General features: G+C 38.0%; 2 protein-coding genes across 2 annotated transcripts in view; one reads left to right on the forward strand and one right to left on the reverse strand.

The window, feature by feature from the left end:
• LOC145673793 (uncharacterized) overlaps positions 1-1250 on the reverse strand; it is a 32743-nt gene extending 31493 nt beyond the window's left edge. The window contains exon 1 of the mRNA XM_081743554.1: positions 1121-1250. Within this exon, the coding sequence (XP_081599680.1) occupies positions 1121-1168 (48 nt within the window). The 5' untranslated portion in view covers positions 1169-1250. The remainder of the gene's footprint in view (positions 1-1120) is intronic.
• Positions 1251-9706: 8456 nt separating this feature from the next.
• The window catches only part of LOC145674293 (uncharacterized), a 98153-nt gene continuing 85878 nt past the window's right edge, over positions 9707-21981 (forward strand). The window contains exon 1 of the mRNA XM_081744146.1: positions 9707-9831. Coding sequence (XP_081600272.1) covers positions 9784-9831 — 48 coding nt within the window. The 5' untranslated portion in view covers positions 9707-9783. The remainder of the gene's footprint in view (positions 9832-21981) is intronic.

A 21981-nucleotide genomic window follows, 5' to 3' on the forward strand; every position in this document is an offset into this window, starting at 1 on the left:
TACTTTCCTTTTAAAAAACAAAAGTATATAGGCGTTCAGGATATCACATACAGATTTACGTATATAACATACAGTTGACGTATATACCATAGGGAGACTATTAGATGTCAGACATCCTGTAGCGGCTTAATGTAACATCTAAGTGGGAAAAGGAAGTACGTATGTATCATATCGGTAACGTATGATCCGTACAGATTTCCTTAGCAAACTTATGGATTTTGTATATTTGAACAATATATTGCTGTCCGGATAACGGTGTATTTATGGATAGCAGTCACGAATTTTAAGAAGAATTGGGCATGGTTAGTTCTTTTGTACAAAGCTGTACAAAGTTGTACAAAGGAGTATAGAAGGTTTAACGTCAAAATTCATTTATAGTAAAACCACATAAAATCAGCCGCATTTGGTGAGAGATTTAAAAAAACCGGAAAATTATTTGCCCAATACACGTTAACTTTTGGGGGAAAATACAGTCAAAAACTAATCATGTTGTAATATTATTTGAACATACTTTGGCTGTGGGTTAGTCAGAAATAGTCCTGCGTAATAAGTAAATTTCAGCTAGTTTACAAAATAATTCACGAAGAATTTGCACCACTCGATGTAGACTGAAAGATTTAAAATAACATTACGAATTTGTTTCCTTGCAAAATATGTTCAAAACCGACACAATATCGAGCGCCATGTCTTGGTATATGTTCAACAGGCAATTCAACTACTTCATAGGCTGCTCTTGAGGCAATAGTATCAATAACCACTCCTAATATGAAAACAGATGTAATAAATACTTATACGGAATTTAATAAATTTTCAAATCTAGATTTCCGAACATGCCACTTGTAACTTGTTGATTTTTCCTTCTATTCCTCCAACTTCCGGTTATGATTTCAAAAAACTTGAAACACAAAAAATTATAAAATCATACTTCGAAACTTACAATCATATAAATATCTATAATTTTGCTGCCTGCAGCATATTTTTAATAAACTATGTCTGTTATAAATAATTCTAAAGTTAGAACCTCCACGTGGATTGTAAACAGAGAACAATGGAATTGAATATATACAAATTGTGATTTCGTACTACTGCTAAATTTGCTAAGAGTTTGACCAATACTTACAATCGGTGCCACTGTGCACAAAATATATATAAATTCACTAAGAAACATGTTGGATTTTCTAAAAAAATCGTAGATAGAAATTCTATCGACAACGTGTCTGGCACAACTTTTGACGTTTACTAGTGAGCAGTGAGCCATTATCTCTCGACCAATCAGAATGCCGATCGTAGTACACAGTAAGATGTTCACAGTATACGTCCTTGTCTGCACGCTCAGTAATGGAATTGTTTACATCCGGTCCTTTTAGTAAACTCTTTTTTCTGAGTCAGAAATCAGTAGATTAATTAATTTATGATAAAATATATGCAAAATTTGGGGAGACATTATTTTGTTCACTAGAATATTAAATCTTTAATATTTCCATTAATGTTTTCTGAGAAGACAGAAAGTAACATGGCGGACAATATCATAATCGTTGAATGACTGACAAGTTTCGATATGAAAAAAAAATAATAAAATCCGAAAAATATTGAAAGGAATTTGAAATTGGTTATAAAACAGCATGATCATATGTAACTAGCTGCTGACAAAACAAACATAGAAATCAGTCACTGCTTTCAGTAGCGGATCTGCAATGTAAAAACTAGGCGCGGAGGGGGGGGGGGAGAGCAGAACCAACACTATGATAGGTATATTATGAGTTACAGCAAATCATTTTAATTTGAAATTTATCTACGCATTTCGTTAACAGGAACTAGGAATACCTAAGTTTCAAAAATTTTCCAATCTATATAAATGAAAATGAAAGTGAATGTATTTGTGACTTAATAAATCTTGAACCACCCTACCAGTCTCGATCAGATTTTCAACATAGAAAAAAAATGAAATGAAATCTTTGAGTTTTACGTCTCACGCTTATGCCGGTTAGGCTAAAGGAGACGGTGATGATGAGTAATGAATGAAATGGTGGAATGAAGAAAGTGGGAGGAAACGGGAGAACCCCGAGAAAACCCACGCACACGGTGTTTGTCCACCACAAAGTTCACTTGGCTGGGGCTGGGATCGAACCCGGGACCCCAAGCACCAGAGGTAAAAGCTCTACCACTGAATTTTCAACATAGATGAGGCTGGTACCTGGGATGGTTTATATCATTTCACTTTGACGGCGCAACTTAAGGGAGGGGGAGGAATACAATGATCGAAAATGACCGATATTATTGTCCAATCTCTAGTTTTTGGGGTCCCTGAGATGAACAGTGACATTTCCGATGCCGTTTAAATCCAAATGTATTCCGTAAGTTGAGGGAGATATATAAAAATTATCGAAAATGGCCGATATCAGAGAGCACCTCAGTAATAGCAAAAGTGACTGACTAACGGAACATATTAATATTTTTTTCTTATTTTAACCCAGTAAAGCTGGTAACTGACGCTAGTAAAGAATAAACGGCAACGTTTACTATAAACTTTGATAAATACATAAATAATAATTCAATTATTTTTGTTGCTCAAAAAATTGGGGGTCTAGCTCCCGGACCTCGAGCTAAATCAACCACTGAATGCTTTTGAGGGAAAATATATTGATCAAAGGTTAAATTTTATCGCTACGAGATAAGGGAAGCTTTAATACAGCTTCAGAAATATGTATAGGATACGAGGTGCATTCGAGTTTTAACAACTCAATTTTTCTCAGAGCTGGTAACAAGTGGAAACATGCTGATTGTTTTAAAATACGCGAGCATTAGTTTTCAATGCGTGGAGAAGATGGCGGCACCGTACGTCGCACATTCCTGTTACTCGCACCGTCCTGTGTTAGCGGTGAGAGTAATAACTATTTTTGATAATTACAATACACTTCGTTTTCTCCATTTGCGTGGTGTCACATCGCTTGAAATTCATCACTAGTTCAGTGAGACATGTGATGATGGTCTCAGGGATTTCTCTAATGTGTTCGTGGGTGCTACAGTTCAAAGAAGATAGAACGTCGTTTGTCAACAAACCAAGACAATCTCGGCCTCACACAGACCGGTCTGACGACAGTGTGCACAGTTTCCACGGAAATGCCAACTTTGGAAGCGATGTGTTCCACACTCATCTGTGGAAATGTCTTATGTCTTTCCATAAGAGCGTAACATGGTCTTTAAGCATATATTACTCACAATGCTCAATGTATGCATTGCAATGACTTTGTGCGTGCTTTGCACCCGCATTAGATACTCACAGAATACTAATTGTACATGCATGACACGCACATGTGATCAAATGTGTTAACGTCCGAAGATTGTCTATTAGGGTAAGGGAGACGGGTGATTAATGGAAAAAATGGCAGAATGTGAATAAGGGAGAACCACGCTAAAACCCACATACACGATGTTGTCCACCACAAACTCACATGGTCTGAGATATAACCACGGACTTCTCGCACCGAAAGTGAGCGTTCTACCATTGAGTCACCGTATGCCTCCGAAAAAAGGACACTTTGCATTTAAGGAATCTGCATTAATTCATTAAGGTTAAAAGATAATGAATTCTAGTCTGGAAAGTGATAAGTAATGCAGGGAAAATTAGTGTGCTGACCACGCATCATTCAACTAAAGTGTCACTTAGAGCACATTTTATGTCATTTTTATTTTTCTCAACGATTTCAGAACGAATGATCCCGTTGGAAAGAAAATGTTTTCCTGTGGTCCCTCATATCCAAAATATGCGAGTGTTAGGCAACCCACATAACGGAAAAGTATGTTTGGTTGCTTACTCTTTGTTTGTAGTTTAATGTTTTATTTTAGTATAATAGTCATGTGAAAAGTAAACATACAAGTTAACCGCTTGACTACCACTACGTACGTAATCGGACCTGCATTCTTCCTTACCAGTACGTACGGCCCGTACGGGTGGTTCCAACGACTGAAGGGGAAATATTCTTGCATGGTAATGGCAACGAAACGTACGAATGATTCTGGCCGGGGAAGATCGAAGTCTACGTGTTCCTGAGATATCAATAAAGCACGTGATCTTTGCAAGCAATGAGCAAAGTACGATCACTATGCCAGCTGAGAGTACGGCCTCCCACTGAACTCAAATATTCAATATAGATGGTAATTACACACTGTAATTTCTGTTTATTAGTTTTTCTGTAAATACTGCTTCATATGTACCTGCTAGAGGAACAACAATGTTAGTTATTACGGATGGAAACAAAACTTCTGGGTGCTCCGGTTGGAATTCGAACCTAGGACCGCGCGGACATGAGTCCAACACTTTAACCACTTTTTAACTGTTTTACCGAACGTACATCGGTAACTTATTTCTACGAATTATCTTTATGTTTTCACTTCCTTTTATTCATTTTTCTAGTAACCAATAACGACAGGGATACGAACACACAAGTGTCGACGACAGTTAAAATTTCAAAAGCTCTCACACTGGGAATCAAACCCAAGACACCGTACACTAACGGTGCATATTCTAGTCATTAGAGCAGCAGCGAGGGCAACCACTAGACTATAGGGGAACCAAATGATAATTTCAATACTTTAAAAATAATTAGTAACCAATGTGGTTGATGATTTGTTTGCACTATTTGTTGCCTAATGCTCTCATGGTTATGAGCATGGTTATGGCATGGTTATGAGGTTCTGTACTCTATCTACAGGACTGGGATTCAAGGGGTTAATGTGCAGTCCAGTCACGTGTACAAAATACTGAGACTCGAACCGAGATTCTTCACACCAAAGAACAGTAAGTCAGTAGTGACAAGGCAACTCCAGCGGTAGCTTATGGAAATTAAATTGTAATAGTAATGAATACTTATTGAGGTATTGCTTATTAAAAACGTTCAACTATTTAAAAGATTTCGCAACTTCTCTCATATGTAAACATGAATTTCTTATCGGCCATGTGGACTGGAGCATTGTCATGTAGTAGGTGAGCTCAACGCACAGTGGCTGACTCAAATGACGTCTCCAACGAACTGACAAAGATAGACGGTTGAAACTGATACATTATTTCTTCCATAGATGGCACTATAAGATAACCAAGAAAGTTCTGTCGCTTTTCGTGGAGATCTGTGTTCAATTGGCCCTCACACCTTGAGTTGAATGCGAATGGAGATAAGGCCAAGGTCATTTGTTGCTGAGGGCATATCCAACATACTGTCTGGATGTGGCAGTTCAGTTACACCATGAATTTGCGTATGGACAGAGTGATCATGGGACCCCCACAGAGCGTCATAAGGGCGTGTATGCTCTATGAGTTCAAACTGGGGTCAAATGTCGCTGCTGCGGGGCGGAAGATATTCTAGGCCTTTTGTGAGGGTGTGGTAACTACACAGATAGCGTAGCAGTGATTTAACAAGTTTGAGGACGGTGCAAAACGCTCAAATACGCATCACATGCCGTAAGACCAATTCATGTACAAAACGAAGATCTGCAGGAAGTAATTAAGGCCAACAGTAACCAGGCAGTGAAGAAACCATTCGGCTGCACCTCCATCAACTTGGGAAGCACTACAAGTTCGGTCGATGGGTCCCACATGATTTGACTCCGGGACAGAAGGCAACGCAAGTATTGGACTTCCAGTTAAACCTTTGAAACTGTTTCTACTTTCTTCCATCCTGCCTACATGACCTGTCCACCTGAGCATCCTAGACTTCTTGACTGTAACAATATTGAGTAAACGGTATACATTATGCAGTTTATCGTTATAAAGTTTCCGCCATTCCCTATTCCCATTATTCTTGGCTCCGAATTCATCTCAGGATTCTATTTTCGAATACGTTTCTCACTGAGAGTAAGCGACCATGCTTCACAACCGGCATACAGTACAACAGGCATTTCATATATTTTTAGCTTCAAATTCCTCCACAGAATTCTCGATGACAAAATATTTTGAACTGAATAATAACTCGAAGAAATTAAATGTCTACTAAAAGCAGGGAATTCGTGTTACTATTCGGTTCAAAATTTCTTGTCGTAGCGAATTCTGTCGAGAAATGTGAAGCTTAAAATATACAAAACCATAATCATGCCTGTAGTTTTGTATGGTTCCGAAACATGGTCGCTTACTCTGAGGGAAGAACATAGACTGAAAGTATTTGAGAACAAGATTCTGAGACGAATATTCGGACCCAAGAGGAACGGGAATGGGGAATGGCGGAAACTTCATAACGAGGAACTACATAATTTATACCGTTTACCCAACATTGTTAGGATCATTAAGTCTGGGAGGCTTAGGTGGGCAGGTCATGTAACCAGGATGGAAGAAAGTAGGAACGTTTTCAAAGTCTTGACAGGAAGACCAATCGGAAAACGACCATTAGGAAGACCTAGGCGCAGATGGGAGGACAATATTAAGATGGATCTCGCAGAGATAAGAATACAAAGTAGAAACTGGACCCAGTTGGCTAGGATAGAAGTCAGTGGAGAGCTTTTGTGAACGCTGCATTGAACCTTCGGGTTCCATAGACCATAGAATTAGTTAATTAGTTAAGTAGAAGCTTTGCTTTGTATATTCTTAAACGCAAACAAACTATTTGCTGAGCAAAAGAATATATTCACATTAAATAAACAAACTACATACGTATTACAGTTTCGCCAACTAACACTTTAGCTTTATCAGACGCAATCATAGACACTGTTATCATTAGATAGTGTCTGATGAAGCCAAAGTGTTAGTTGGAGAAACTGTAACACGTATGTAGGTTTTTAATGTGAATACATTGTTTTCCTCAGCAAATATTATAGTTTGTTCGTGGATATGGTTTTGGACTCTTAATATTGATCCTATATTCTTGAAAAAATCCACTTTACCAAAGGTATTATTTGATATTTTAACGCATTCATAATTTGCAGTTTTGCGATCTCGACGAACTTCCATGTATTTAGTCTTCTCTGCATTTACTTCTAAACCCATGTACTTCCAAGCGTTTAATGAGACTACTTCATTTCTTTCTATTGTTCTCCTATTATCTCTATTATATTTAGTTGACTTTGACTTTAAGGTCCTTTTCAGCAGCGAGGGTATATGAGACGTGGATCTGCTGATTAACGTGGAATCCGAACCACATGAGCTCCCGCCGGAAATCGAACCGGATTTCCCGCGCAAAAGGCGCGTACGCTAACCCCATAGCCACAAGGAGCTTCTATTAAATTTAGATGATCACGATAATAATAATAATAATAATAATAATAATAATAATAATAATAATAATAATAATAATAATAATAATAATAATAATAATAATAATAATAATAATAATAATAAAATACACTTTCTTAACAACTAAGGTAGCCTATTAGGAATTATTTTTAGGTAATTTTCGTTTATATACAGTTTATATACATATTTATTATTCGAATTTTGTAAATTGCATCCTTCTCCAACAGGAAAGTTATGAAAGTGAGACCTACTAAAACATGGACTCTCAATCACGACATACCCTTGAACCCTTGAATCCAGTGCAGGTTGTGGGTGAACAGCTCATCTTGCAAGAGCAACTCCAGCAGTATACTTGTTCTCAACTATCTTCTTTCATTTGCAAAAGAACTGTATGACAGGCCATAGCACCGGCCTCAGTGTCACGTTTGTTATATATAGTAACTAACTACTATTGCACACTTTGTACACATTTTTTTCATTTTAGGGGCCGCGGTGGCTCATTGGTAGAGCGTTCACTTCTGGTGCTTGGGGTCCCGGTTCGATCCCAGCCCCCGCCAAGTGAACTTTGTGGTAGACAAATACCGTGTGCGTGGGTTTTCTCGGGGTTCTCACGTTTCCGCCCACTTTCTTCATTCTACCATTTCATGCATTACTCATCATCACCGTCCCCTTTAGCCTAACTGGCATAACCGTGGGACCTAAACCTCAAAAATTTCATATCATTTCATTTTTCATTCTGTTAAAACTTTTTGACGGTAAGAAGACGGGTACGCATCCAGAAACGTTTGCTGGGAGGGGGTACAAAGTATTTTGGGGGTCCAGTATGTCTATATAATATTGAACCTGTCTTTTTCTGCACACAAAAAGACTATAAGTAATTGTTAATTACTGTCACCTATTATATATTTTTAAATGTTAGAACTAGATCAATATTATAAGAAAAGAAAAAGTACAGGTGAGGTGTAAAATCAAATCTTTAGCGGGGGGGCGGTGGCTCAGTGGTAGAGCGTTCACCACTGCTTGCTTGGGGTCCCTGGTTCGATCCCAGTTCGCGCCGTGTGGACTTTGTGGTGGACAAACACCGTGGTCGTGGGTTTTCTCGGGATTCTCCCGTTTCCTCCCTCTTTCTTCGTTCCACCATTTCACTCATCTCTCATCATCACCGTCTCCTTTAGCCTAACCGGCATAACCGTGGGACATAAAACTTAAATATTTCATTTCGTTTTTCAAATCTTTAGCCTACATTAATTATTTTTCTGTTAAAAAAAAGTATAGTTCTGTTAAGAAAGTCCAGAAATATTAGTTGAGTTATAAAATTTCGGGGGTCCAGCCCCGGTGGACTCCGCGTGGGTGAGCCACTGGAGAAGACTAAATCGTAGTGATCCTAAAGCATACGTATGACAAAAGAAATGTGTGCTGGACCTGTATTTTTTTCTTTTTATATACGCAAGCCTCTATTATTTTACGGTAAATTCACAAAATTGCTCTCAAATGGAATAGGGATATTAATATGACAAAACAGAGAGATTACAATGAAAAAAAAACTACTGACAATATGGCGCGACACATACGGGAAGTAGGCGTTAGGTACAGTTAACACCGCAATGTTGCTTACTCTTTTACATAACAGATCAGACATCAGCTGCTTTTAAATTATATAATTATTAAAAAAAAAAAACGCACAAGATGGAACTCCTGATATCAGAGCTTTCTGGTGGAGTAGCCATTTTTCAAAACACATTTCGTACCACAGATATCACAATCTTAAGATTTGCTTTTACACGTACTAAACTAACTATTACTTAATATGTAAAAAATTACCTTTAACTTGGGATTTGATTTAGTGGTTCTTATTGCCATATTTAGTAACTATTATATGTAATAAATATATAAGTCCATGAAACAGAGTATGAAGTTTTACAGTCTCAAAACCTCCTGAAAGGAAAGTCATAATAACGTCCAGCAGCTGTGTTTATAACAAAATTCCTATTAAAAATAAATGGTTAACAAACGTTCTAGTCTTGGCAAGTTATGAATTAGAAAGTACAGTTGGATTACATAAAATCTGCAGATTTAAAATAACACTTAATTAGGAGTAAAGCAATTTTCTGATTCCAGAATAAAAGCATAACAACAAAAATGCTTGCAGATGTCAACGCTGTAGTATATAGTCTGCTGAATCAGATTTGCCAGACACATTTAAAAAGTCCTGTGATAACTAATATTTTTTTTCTTTATTTTTTGTTATAAAAGTTATTAGCTTAAATTTTGAACCGGCATTATTAAGTAAATTTCCCTAAATATTAACAGAGTAATAGCTGGAAAGAAATAATTACAAATTCAGACGTAAAATTTCAAGTGAAAAAAAGTGCCAACAGTGTTATCTAGGCGTATGATCTCATGCTATTAATCATAATTAGCTGGCTACAGTGATCAACTGAATTCAAGAGGCAAAACCAACCCTGGGTAGAGATCAGTCTTCTGGTAGTTGTGCAGTGGTAGAGAGCAGCGAAGTAACAACGGTCATTAGAAGTGATAAGTGAAAGGCGAGTGCTTGGTACATTAAGATGGCTAACACAAAATTAGTAATTCGGATCAGCAATGCGTTGTTTATTGTGAGTAAATAACATTCTATTGATTAATAACTAATGGAATTAATAAACAAATTATTACAATTGTAAATTTTAGTGAGTAAAATATGCATAAATATACAAGATACTTTGATATATTTATAATAAAATACTGTTGTTTCCGATAAGAATTCTTGAATTAGATACTGCAAATTAACGAGAAATGTAGAAAAAATGTGTTGGTGTAAACTATAGTGTGTGACAACGTAGATTTCGTATTGTAATATCACAATTTTTTATTTCATATTCTTCAAAATTAACGTAACTATATATAAAACTCCATAAACTCACTCACACTGACATAAAATAACGGGTACTTCCAATTGATTTGCAAACTTAAAATTTGGTATGATTGTAGTTTTTCGGGATTAACACAGAAAAATTGCCAAAAGTGATTTTTTTTTTATTTTTAGGGTTCTAAAGAGGGAATGAAGCAATTCCTTGTGTTATTTATATGAATCAATTATTTAACATATAATCTCATGGATTAGGTACTTGGAATTAGAATAAAAAAAACTTGAAATTCGTAATGCTTGTAAGTTTTCGTTAGCATTACCTAAGTAAATCAGTAAAAATAAAAATGTCCAAATTTAGAGTGGTTTTATGGGAACTGAAAAATCTTTCACATGTTCTTTATATGGGACATCTACACACCAAAATTATTGGGCACTTTCTGTAATGTTACAATTATAATATTTGGCATGATTGTAGCCTTGCGAGACTAACACAAAAGATAATTGCCAAAAGTACATTTTTAGTTTTTAAGGGGAGTAAAGGAGGATGAAGAAATTCCTATGTTATTTAAATGTGCGTTTTCTTGGGATAGAAAATCTTATATTTTTAGATAGTTGAAATACAAAAAAATAAAATAAATAAAATTTGGTAGAATTGTGGGTATAAGAGGTGTGATGCCGTAGGTCGAGTAAATTCTGGGGTCTAAGGCGAAGCACGAACGCTGGGTCTGGGCAAATTTAGGAAATTTCAAGAGCAAATGCAGAAAATCCACTCTTGATGCAAAGGCTGATACACAAGAGACGCGGGACCGTAGACCGAGAAAACGTGGGGGCCTGGTGGTTGAGATCTTATCCAGCCAAAGGCTAGTCTTAGTATAAAATTTAATAAGCTGTTGAGTGCAATAATTCTTTCGTTATTATCCAGTGCGATATATCTTCCGATGGAATTACATTTTGTACCGTAGCCCTTTCTCCTGACGTACTGCCTCGTGTACGACTTTGTTGCACGGGTGCCGTAAAATTCCCGGTGGGAGAGAATTGGACGCATTGCGACGGTACGGAAATTGTACTTCAAAGTCTTATATGGTCTCGGTGGTGAGAATATAAACTAAAACTCAAACAAACAACAATAAAAAAATGTACCGTTGTACAAATTATATTTCAGTTAAATTTTTAACTTTTTTGTCTTTTGTATTATTTAACGACCATAATTCTAATAAGTACGCATAATAATATCTGTTCTCTTAAGCTGTATCTTTTGCTTAACAAAAATAAAATGAAAATATTGCAAACGTAAAAAGAAAGAAGAAAATAAAAATATTACAACGTATGAAGAAAATAAAAATATTACAAACTTATGTTTACATTTCCCTAAAACTACGCCTCTTAATAATAAATATTATTAGTTTGTGTGTGTGTGTGTGTGTGTGTGTGTGTGTGTGTGTGTAGATTCTTGACCAGAATTTCAAGTAATTTATAAAATATATGAACTTCAAGCTAAAGTTTATTAACAAAACTGATTTTATTCATAAAAAAGATCCTACAGTTACTGAGATCGTCCATTGTTGATCTTCACAAATAACTTGCTTCCAAGATGGTATAATTATCCCTGATATTCATTTTGCTAAATACGTAATTATAATGTTAAAGCTTTTCATGCAACATAGGTGTCTAATTATACTGTGTAGTAACTAAATTCAGTGTAAATCGTTTCTTTCAAGTTGGACGTTTCTTTCCCTTACCCAACTATATGAGATGACAACCTATCCTGTCATTCAAAAAAAAAAAAGAAAGAAAGAAAAAGAAAGAAAAAAGAAAAGAAAAAGAAAAAAAGAATAAAATGAAATCCTTTAGGTTAACATTCCATGACTATGTCCTTTAGGCTAAACGGGGATGATGATTAAAGAAAGTGAATGATCATGGCAGAATTGGTGGAATGAGAATATGGGAGGAAATGTGAGTATACCAGGAAACCCATACACACGATGTTATCCATCACAAATTTACTTATCCGGGGATCGAACCAGGGTATCCACCAGGGTCTACTTACTGTAGACATCATGCCCCCTGCCATTCGAATCACATATAGAATCAACGGTATTCGAATCTTGGCGTCTTATACAAAGAGCATGAAACTATTCACGAGGAAGATCAATAGAAAGTCCTCAAACATCAAAATTACTATCTGAATATTGAGGTGTGGGTGGGTCAGTGGTAATCATAGCCTCCAGTCCGAGGTCTTTGATTTGAGCTGAGACCATGCGAATTAGTTGTGAATAATATTTTGTCCATGTGTTCTCTTCAGTTTTTGTTTCCTTACACATAATCATTCTGCCAATTCTATTATAATAATGAAATTTCTATAACCATGTGTCTCCTTTAGCCTAAAGGACATAACAATGGGGTGTTAAACATATTTTTAAAAAACCAAAAAATAAATGTTATTTATTAAATTATTCCTTTCTATGGATGAAATGTTTCAATTTCATGCTATAGCTATAATAAGGAAGCCGAGGTGATCCAAACTAAGAAGCTCCCGAAGAGCAAAGCTTTAGAATAAAATCTCTGTTGTCGAGCCGAGCCTGTCCGAGCACCAAATGTAGCGATCCTTAGTTCCTAGGCAACAGGCTACTTGCCTACCGATTTTCGTTCAGATCCGGCAAATAGTTATCGAAAAATAACGTACCGCATACAAGGCAAATCGAGTTGACCCGAGCCTGACCACAAAGTAAAGCAGTGTTTATTTCCCAGACAATGGGCTATTTGTTCATCAAATTTGGTTCAGATCCGACCAGTACTTACCGAGAAATAATGTAGAGGAGGCGAGTCAAGCCGAGGCGAGTCGATCCCGTTCCGGTCGGTTCGGCTACCAAATATAGCATTTTGTATTCATTTAGTTATTGGTTATTTGCTCACCAAACTTAGTTCAGATCTGGCATGTAGTTACCAAGAAATAAAGTATCACATACTTTAACTAAATCTGTAAGATCTCGTATGCTTACGCCGGGAGCTAATAAGTATTTTTTTGCATCCACAAATAAATATGGCTCACTTAGCTCACATTTTAGCACCAATACTTTATGACACAGGCCCTAGAGATAAATATGGGATCATAACTTACTTACCACCAGGGCAAGAACCTACGTTTACGTACACAACAAAGAGCATATAAAGTCAGTTGACTTCTCAGGAGACCAGAAGTTCTACTTTTAACAAAGACTTTTCTAAGTGGGGCCGCGGTAGCTCAGTGGTAGAGCGTTCACCTCTGTTGCTAGGGGTCCCGGGTTCGATCCCAGCCCCCGCCAAGTGAACTTTGTGATGGACAAATACCGTGTGCGTGGGTTTTCTCGGGGTTCTCCCTTTTCCTCACACTTTTTCGTTCCACCATTTCATTCATTACTCATCATCACCGTCTCCTTTAGCCTAACCGGTATAACCGTAGGACGTAAAACTCAAAGATTTCATTTCATTTTTACTTTTTTAAGTAAAATGATGACCTGTTCCCCATGGTCTAGTGACTAGCGCACTCATTTGGTGCATAGGTGCCTGGTCTGATTCCCGGTGGAAGATTCTTGAAATTTGAATGCATTCCATTGGTTCGAATTTCTCCTTAGACCGTAAGTCTACATCTGATAGCCTTCGCGTTGTAAACGGATGTTAATTTCCAATCCAACTATGAAACAGAGTGACTCAAGGGTAGATCGGTCACATCTAAAATGAGGAGTTCCTGTTTCGAACCCAGATCATGTGAGTTTGAGGTAGACAACATCGTGTCCGTGTGTTTTCTCGAGGTTTTCCCGTTTTTGCACATTACCATTCCACCAATAACTTACCTCTGGTGAGTGTGGTTGCTGGTTCGATCCCCGGTCAAGTAAGTTTGTTCTGGACAACAACGTGTCTGTAAGTCTTCTCGGGGTACTCCCGTTTCCTCCCACTTTCTCATTCCACAAATTCTTCCATTATCATTCACTTGCCTTTATCATCGTCTTCCTTAGTTTGGAGGGCATAATCGTGCGACGTTAAACTCAAATATTTCATATCCGTCAGACAGAAAACTAAAAATGTCATTTCGCCAGAATGGCTCAATGGAAGAGCGTTCCATTGTGGTGCACGAAGTCTATGGTTCGATCCTAGTTTGCGTCAAATAGGGTTTTGTAGTGGACAAACACCGCGTGCGTGGGTTTTCTCACGGTGGTTCCGTTTCCTTATGCTCTCTTAATTTCACCATCGTATTCATTCTCATCATCACCGAAAACGTGTAACAGCTTTTTCAGGTCAATCAACCTGAGTAAGGCTGTTCTTGGGTTTTCCTCATTCACACCAGGAAAATGCCGAGATGGTACCGCACATAATGGTCCTTCCCTACTTCTTTCTTCTCTTCCATTTATCCGGGCAGTGTGATCGCCGAGGGACATCATCTCTCATATTATGTGATAGACTAGCATGGTCATCGATGCCGAAAGCCCAAAAAATTTACCTTCTAATTCCTATTCATCATCACCGTCTGATTTATCCAACACTGCATCGTTGAACGTAAAACCAAAATATGTTTTTTTTTTTTTTCAAGAGAGATTTCATTTCGTTTTCGTTTCCAATCCAACTAAGCAAAATTATCAGCTTTCACATTATTTTCAGCGTGAAATCGAGAGATCACAGAAAGCATTATAGCATTCTCAAACATCAAGATAAACAGCGAATCAGCTTACATACAGCAAACTCTGGTTAATTTGTTTTTCAACTTGAATGCCAAGTAATTTTAATCAGTTAAGATGTACTGTACGGGGATCAAACATTGGAAAGTATGAAACCCACGCTGAAAAGAAGTGGAAACACCCACAAGATATGAAGTTTGACCAGATCACTTTGTAAGTAGCAAAATGGAAAATGTTTGTATTTTGAATACAGACAAAAGAAAAATGCAGCAGCTGAACCAGGTGCACAAACAATAACAACCAGCACAATGGAAATTATTCGCCCACAATTACTCAGTTTTTACAACTGATAAACGAAGGAAGAAAACCGTAACTACAAGCTATCCTAACACAGTTCGTGGTGATGGTCAGTTTAATTCTTTATCCGGAACCGATTCTTTTTAATGCATTCCACACAAGGATTTGTTCCTCTGGATCGAATCTTTTGGTTCCATAAAGTCGAATGATTCCGAGGAGTGATGGTTTCAGGAAATCGCCCAGGAGGGAATCATCCCTCCACCTGTTTTGCATCTACGAAATATCCCAGGGCATATCTCTATCTCCGATCGTGCTCATCTTGTCTTATTTCCATTCGAGAGTTCTGCTTTCTATAGATGAAAGAGATAAAAAGAAAACCAATTTTTTTCGGCAATGGGTCTTTTTCTTTTCGTCGCGTGTTCTTGCCTTTTTTTCTTGTGAAACTTGTAAGCAAATTGTAACAAATGATGATCGGATAAATATTTCAATGTAAAACGAAACAAAAGATAATCACACCTTATTCCTAATTCTTTATAACCAAAATTCAGTTGGGGCGGCGGAGGTTCAAGTGATAGAGCGTTCACCTCTGATGCATGGGGCCCTTGGTTCGATCCAAGCTCGTGTCAGCTGAGCTTTGTAGTAGATAAACGCCTTGTGCGCATGTTTTCTCGGGGTTCTCCCGTTTCCCCCCACTTTGTTCATGCCACCATTTCATTCATTTCTCATCATTACCGTCTCCTTTAGCCTAACCGGCAAAACCGTGGAACGTAAAACTTAAAGATTTAATTTCATTTCATTTCAAAATTCAGTAATAGTAGGATGAATCAATTTATGAATTCATAAGGACTGGAAGGCGCGGTGGCTCAATGGTAGAGCATTCACCTCCAGTGCTTGGGGTCCCTGGTTCTATAACAGCTCACGCCGTGTGCACTTTGTGGTGGACAAACACCGTGTTCGTGGGTTTCCTCGGGGTTCTCCCGTTTCCTCCCACTTTCTTCATTCCACCATTTCATTCATTTTTCATCACCGTCTCCTTTATCCTAACAGCATAATCGCGGGACGTAAAACTTAAAGATTTCATTTCATTTCATAAGGACTAGTAGGAGTGAGATAAATGTTGCACACATATTTTTATTATGTATTATTTTGGTTGGTAGGTTCGGAGCTTAATATCACTTCCAGCACCGAGACTATATAAGAAGTCAACAGGGTGCACTCATGGGGGTCCACAGGGTCCACCACCCCAAAAAACTTTCTAACTCAACATACAGTTGTACATTTCTTAATAAAACTATACTTGTTTAACAGGAAAGTGATTGTTGTAGCATGAACATTAGGTTTTACAGTAATCTTTTTCTTATAAAAACAATCTAGTTCCATTTTTTTTCGAAAACATAAGTGGAAGTATTTTACGATTACTTATAGGGTACAGAATAATACCCGTTCAATACTACATAGACGTTTTGGCTTGCAGTACTGGATCCCTCCCCCAATATTTGGATCCCCCCCAACAAATATATCTGGGTGCCCACCTGGAAGTGAACCTATATCAGGAAAAAGAGAAATTGTGTTTTCTTTCAGCATATGTTCCAGGAACCCAAGAGAGTGGCTCGAGAACTGCCACGGCCTAAAGAAATACAAGAAAAATAAAGAACTAAAATACAGACTGAGAACAGTCATCTGTAAAATAAAATATCATTTTAGTGTGTTCATTTTGTATCTGTGTTTTTATTCATTTTTTATATACAGGGTGAAGCATAAATGCATGTCCAAAAGTGACGAAGTGATTGCAGACATTCAAATAAGTAAAAATGTTCCTATAAACATGGGTCAGATGCCGTTTCGTTTCCGAGATACAGGGTGTTCAAATGTCGAGTCCCTCTAATGGCTCACTTCAGAAAAGTGAATGGAAATGTTCAATATTGCAGGAATAATCAACATTTGTTTTTATTGGGTTGTCAGTGTTGCCAACTTGGTGCAAAGTGTTTTGTTTTCAAATAGCACTAGACGTCCACACGTTAGCGAAGCGGAATTCCCCCTTTTAGGAACATTTTCTGTCACTAATCTTATGCTAATGTGTGGACGTCTAATGCTACTTGAAAACAAAACACATTGTACCAGGTCGGCAACACTGACATCCCAATAACTTCAAACGTTGATTAGTTTTATTCTCTATGTTAATGTAAATGTATTTGCTCAGGCATAATTCCACTTGATTGTATTATTTCTGTAATATTGAACATTTCCATTCATTTTCCCATAGTGAGCAATTAGGAAGACTCGACAACGAAGCTGCATCATACTCATGTTTATAATCAAATTTTTACTTAATTGAATGCCCGCAATCACCTTGTCACTTTTAGTTATGCATTTATGTTACACCCCGTATATAACAGAGTTTAAAACACAATATGTTTACCGTGTGCATTGGTTTTCTCGGGGTTCTCCCGTTTCCTCCCACTATCTACATTCCATCATTTCATTTATTTGTCATCACCACCGTGTCCTTTAGCCTAGCCGGCATAATCGTGGGACGTAAAACTTGAGATTTCATTTCATTTCATTTTCACAATATGTTTAGTTACTATTTGTGACAAGAAAAAAGATAGAGTGCGAAAAATGGTAGAAATAATGCGGCTGGAGAGGGTTAAGGAATCGATAATTAGAGATACTGATATTTCTTTGGTCGTCTTTCTGTTTTGGATCTTAAAATGTTTAACGATCTAGTTTCAACGTTTTTGTAGTCAGATTGTAAAATTATAGTAGCTAAAATAAATAGTAGTCACGATAAGTAGACAGCCACCAGATTTCTCTATTTCCGTGTACACTTTTTTCTCGCTAGGAGCGCTGACAAAGGTGGATCTCACAGAGAAAGAAGGACAAAGAAACTGGATCAAGTTGGCTAAGGACAGAAGTGAACGTAGAGCTTTTCTGAATGCGCCGTTGAATCTTCGTGTTCCGTAGCCCAAAGTCACAGAGTTAGCCTTTTTTACTTATCAGAGCCCTGGAATCGATAGATTTCAAGGACCTGCTGAGATGTCAAAACAAGAAAACCTCACTTGACCATTGCCATCTAAGGAAAGAATTAATTGTCATGAGGCGACACTTGTCTATTGTAGCCATGAAAATAAATAATACATAGTTTCTACGTAAAGTAATGAAACTGGTCGCCACGCGGAGCTCCAATCGCCAGCAGGGCGCTCCCCGGTGGGGTGTCTAAGCTAAGCAACGCATCGGGCGGTAGCAAGAATCACGGATGGCACAAAAGCTGTTTTTGAGCTTTTTAACTCCGAGACGAACCGTCAACACCGTTTTGTAGAAAGAAGTTCTTAAGCGCCTGCACACAGCCGTCAAACGGAAACGACCGGAGATTGCCGAATGCTGGAAGCTCCACCAAGACAACGCTCCAGGCCACACCACCTTCGTTGTGACCGTCTACTTAGCCCGGATAAGGGTTGCAACCTTGCCGCAGCCACCATATAGGCCTGATGTGAGCCCACCAGATCTTTTCCCAAAGCTCAAGAGAAGCCTGAAAGGTCACCGTTTCGACATTGTTCCCGCCATCCAACCGGCTTTCACAGAGTTTCTGAAAGAAGTTACGACAGCTGACTTCCAGGGAGCCTAGACAGCGGTGTATCGACAGCAAAGGAGACTATGTTGACAATATGTACCGATTGGATCAAAAAATTCTTTTTACCAGCCCCAGCCCCATTACTTTATAGACAAACTCTGTATGGTTCTTTTCAGCCACAATTTTGGCTTCATTATGTATTTTCCAATTCTTAGCTAAGTGGTTAAAATGCATATTTCTGTCGCGAAATTTTGCGTTCAATTCCCGGTGAGGGTACTAGTTTTGAATAAGTCCAAGTAATGTCTTGAATCCATCTTACAGAGTAGATGTAATCTCATGTAACCACTGTATTGAACTGACCTCAAACAATTTATTGCGAATTTTAAATTAGCATATGTGGACGATATACCACGAAATCTTTTACCACAGAAATCTTACGTCACATAGGATTTTTTTTGTTGAATTGGAATAAATAAAGTAGATTTGGTAACACTGAATACCTGTGGAAAGAGTAAAAAGAAACATTCTACTAAGACTACTCGTCACTCTCTCCTTTCATTCAGTAGTTCCGGTGACAGAATAGCAAGAAAAGCACAAGGAAACGGAAAAGAAAAGTTTATTTGATTCTAGATATCTAGTTATATCGAGATTGGCTCCTCTGTTCCGTCCTCTAGTTCCATCAACTGAATCCACTTGTATTAGTCTATCAATCACGCTGAGTAACTCCATCTTTCGATTCCACCAAACAAAAACAAAAAAAAAAAGAAAGAAAAAAAATCGGCTCCTTGAAGAGATTTGATTCTTTCATTCCACTGAAGGATTTGTTCTTTTGGAACGAATCGTTCCGGAACTACTCATCACTCTTGTATCGAGAAGTTCTGTTCTGGCAGATAACGAAAGGACACTCAGGTTTACTAGTTTTCATTATTTTTAAATTTACTGGCTTGCATTACTATCTGAATCCAGAACTAAGCAAAGAAAAATTACCGTTATTCGAAATCGGAAATGGGGGCACGGTGGCTCTCAGTGATAGAGCGCATAACTCTATTGCATGGGAAAAATGAAAATGAAATCTTTAAGTTTAACGTCCCACGGTTATGCCGGTTAGGCTAAAGGAGACGGTGATAATGAGAAATGAGTGAAATGGTGGAATGAAGAAAGTGGGAGGAAACGGGAGAACCCCGAGAAAACCCACGAGCACGGTGTTTGTCCACCACAAAGTCCACACGGCGCGAATTGGGATCGAACCAGGGACCCCAAGCACCGGAGGTGAACGCTCTACCACTGAGCCACCGCGCCCCGCTCTGGTGCATGGGATCTCTGGTTCGATCCAGGACCAAGTAAATTAGTGGTGGACAATATCGTGTCCGTGGGTTTTCCCGGGTTATTCTTGTTTCCTCCCACATTGCCATTCTACAAATTCATCCGTCATCATTGACTTGCCTTAATTATCCGTCTCCTTTAGCCTAAAGGGCATAATCGTGGTACGTAAAACTGAAAGATTTAATTTCATTGTAGTTGAGAAGTTTAATGTAATAAGAGCATAAGCGAGTTTAGGCCCTTTTTCCATGATTGTTCAGTCTTCTGGTAACATTTCAATTCAACATCGGAATAAAATGCTGCATATTACATTGTTTTATGTAAGAAAAAAAAAAAAAAAACAGTACTTAAATTTTCAACATCGTTTTTCTCCAACTGCATGTTTCAGAGTTACGCTCTTATTGCATCAAACTCCTCAATTCTTAATTTTCTTCTGTATCTATACGAGGTGGTAGTGTAATAATGGGAGTTCGAATCCTCCAAGCATTATAAATGAAATGAAATCTTTAAGTTTTACGTGCCGCGTTATCCTGGCATGGCTAAAGAACACGGTGATGATGAAAGATGAATGCAATGGAGGAATGAATAAAGCGAAAGGAGACGGGAGAACCCCGAGAAAACCCACACACACGGTGTTTGTCCAACACAAAGCCCACTTGGGACGAGCTGGTATCGAACCAAGGACTCCATGTATCAGAGGTGAACGCTCTACCACTGAGCCACCTGGGCCCTGACTTCCGGATTTAATAAAAGGTTAAGAGAGGAGATAGAATCTAATTTTGGGTAACTGAATCGATTGCAAAAATTCACGTCTCGATATTTCTTACAGTTTTTTGTGTGAGGAAATCAGTTTTGAAACCGGAAGTAGTAGTAAATTTCTATTACTTTTGGTTTTTGTACAGTGTTGCAGGTTGTAACGATATGCTCTCTTGAGACAATGAATTGATTCCAGAAAACCGCTTGGCCAGTGTCGTAGGGAAGGGGGGTCAGAGGGGCTGTACCTCCCCGAAAGAGGCCGACAATGTACTTTGGTATTTTGATGTTTATTATTTTCTATATATTGTTATGTTTATATATATTTTTTTTGTAATTTCTCTATATGTACCTATAACAGCACTTGTCCCACCAAACACATATCCTGGCTACGCTACTGCGCTTGCCGCTATCTATTAACAATTTTGTTCTACGGCTATTAGTATTAAAATTGGAAATGGTTCATTTGAACCAATTCCGGTTTCAATAGATAATAAAGAAAATCAGACCTACTCTTGAGACAGTGAATCGATTACAGAAAACCGCACCTCAATATCTCTTACCGCTTTCGCTCTGTGGAAATCAGCACTCAAACCGGAAGTAATATTAAATTTGAACCACTTCTGGTTTTGGTAGTGTGTTTTGGGTAGTCATGATACGTTGCTTTGGGACGCTGAATTGTTTGGAAAAAATAAGCTTCTCGCTATATTTACCGTTATCATTTTACGGTTACTGGTACGTTGAAACTGGAAATGACTAATTTGAACGACTTCCGGTTTCAATAGAGAGTGAACGGAGGAAATGGAAACTATCTTTGAGACGTTGAATCGATTGTAAAAAACTACATCTCAATATCCTTTCCCATCTTTGCTCTGATACCTGGCGAGAGGCGGACGTACGTACGGACGGACAAAGGCGTGCATAAAACATCCGTCACTTATTCATAGCATAGTTTGGAAATTTAAGAGGCACAGAAATTAAAGTATGTTTAGAGGGAAATCCGATATACTATTCGCATGAGATTGCGGTAAGTACAAACATTTTTTATTTGTTAGGACTAGTTATCTATATTAGGAGTAGAAATAGGAATTAGATTTCTGGGCTTTCGGCATCTATGGCCATGTTAGCCCATCACTAGGATTAGAATTAGGAATTAGATTTCTGGGCTTTTGGCATCTATGGCCATGTTAGCCCATCACTAGGTTTAAGATTAGGAATTAGGTTTCTGGGCTTTCGGCATCTATGGGCATGTTAGCCCATCACTAGGATTAGGAATTAGATTTCTGGGCTTTCGGCATCTATAGCCATG

This window comes from Thermobia domestica, chromosome 17 (genome assembly GCF_964235325.1).
Source record: "Thermobia domestica chromosome 17, izTheDome1.hap1.1, whole genome shotgun sequence".
NCBI lineage: Eukaryota > Metazoa > Arthropoda > Insecta > Zygentoma > Lepismatidae > Thermobia > Thermobia domestica.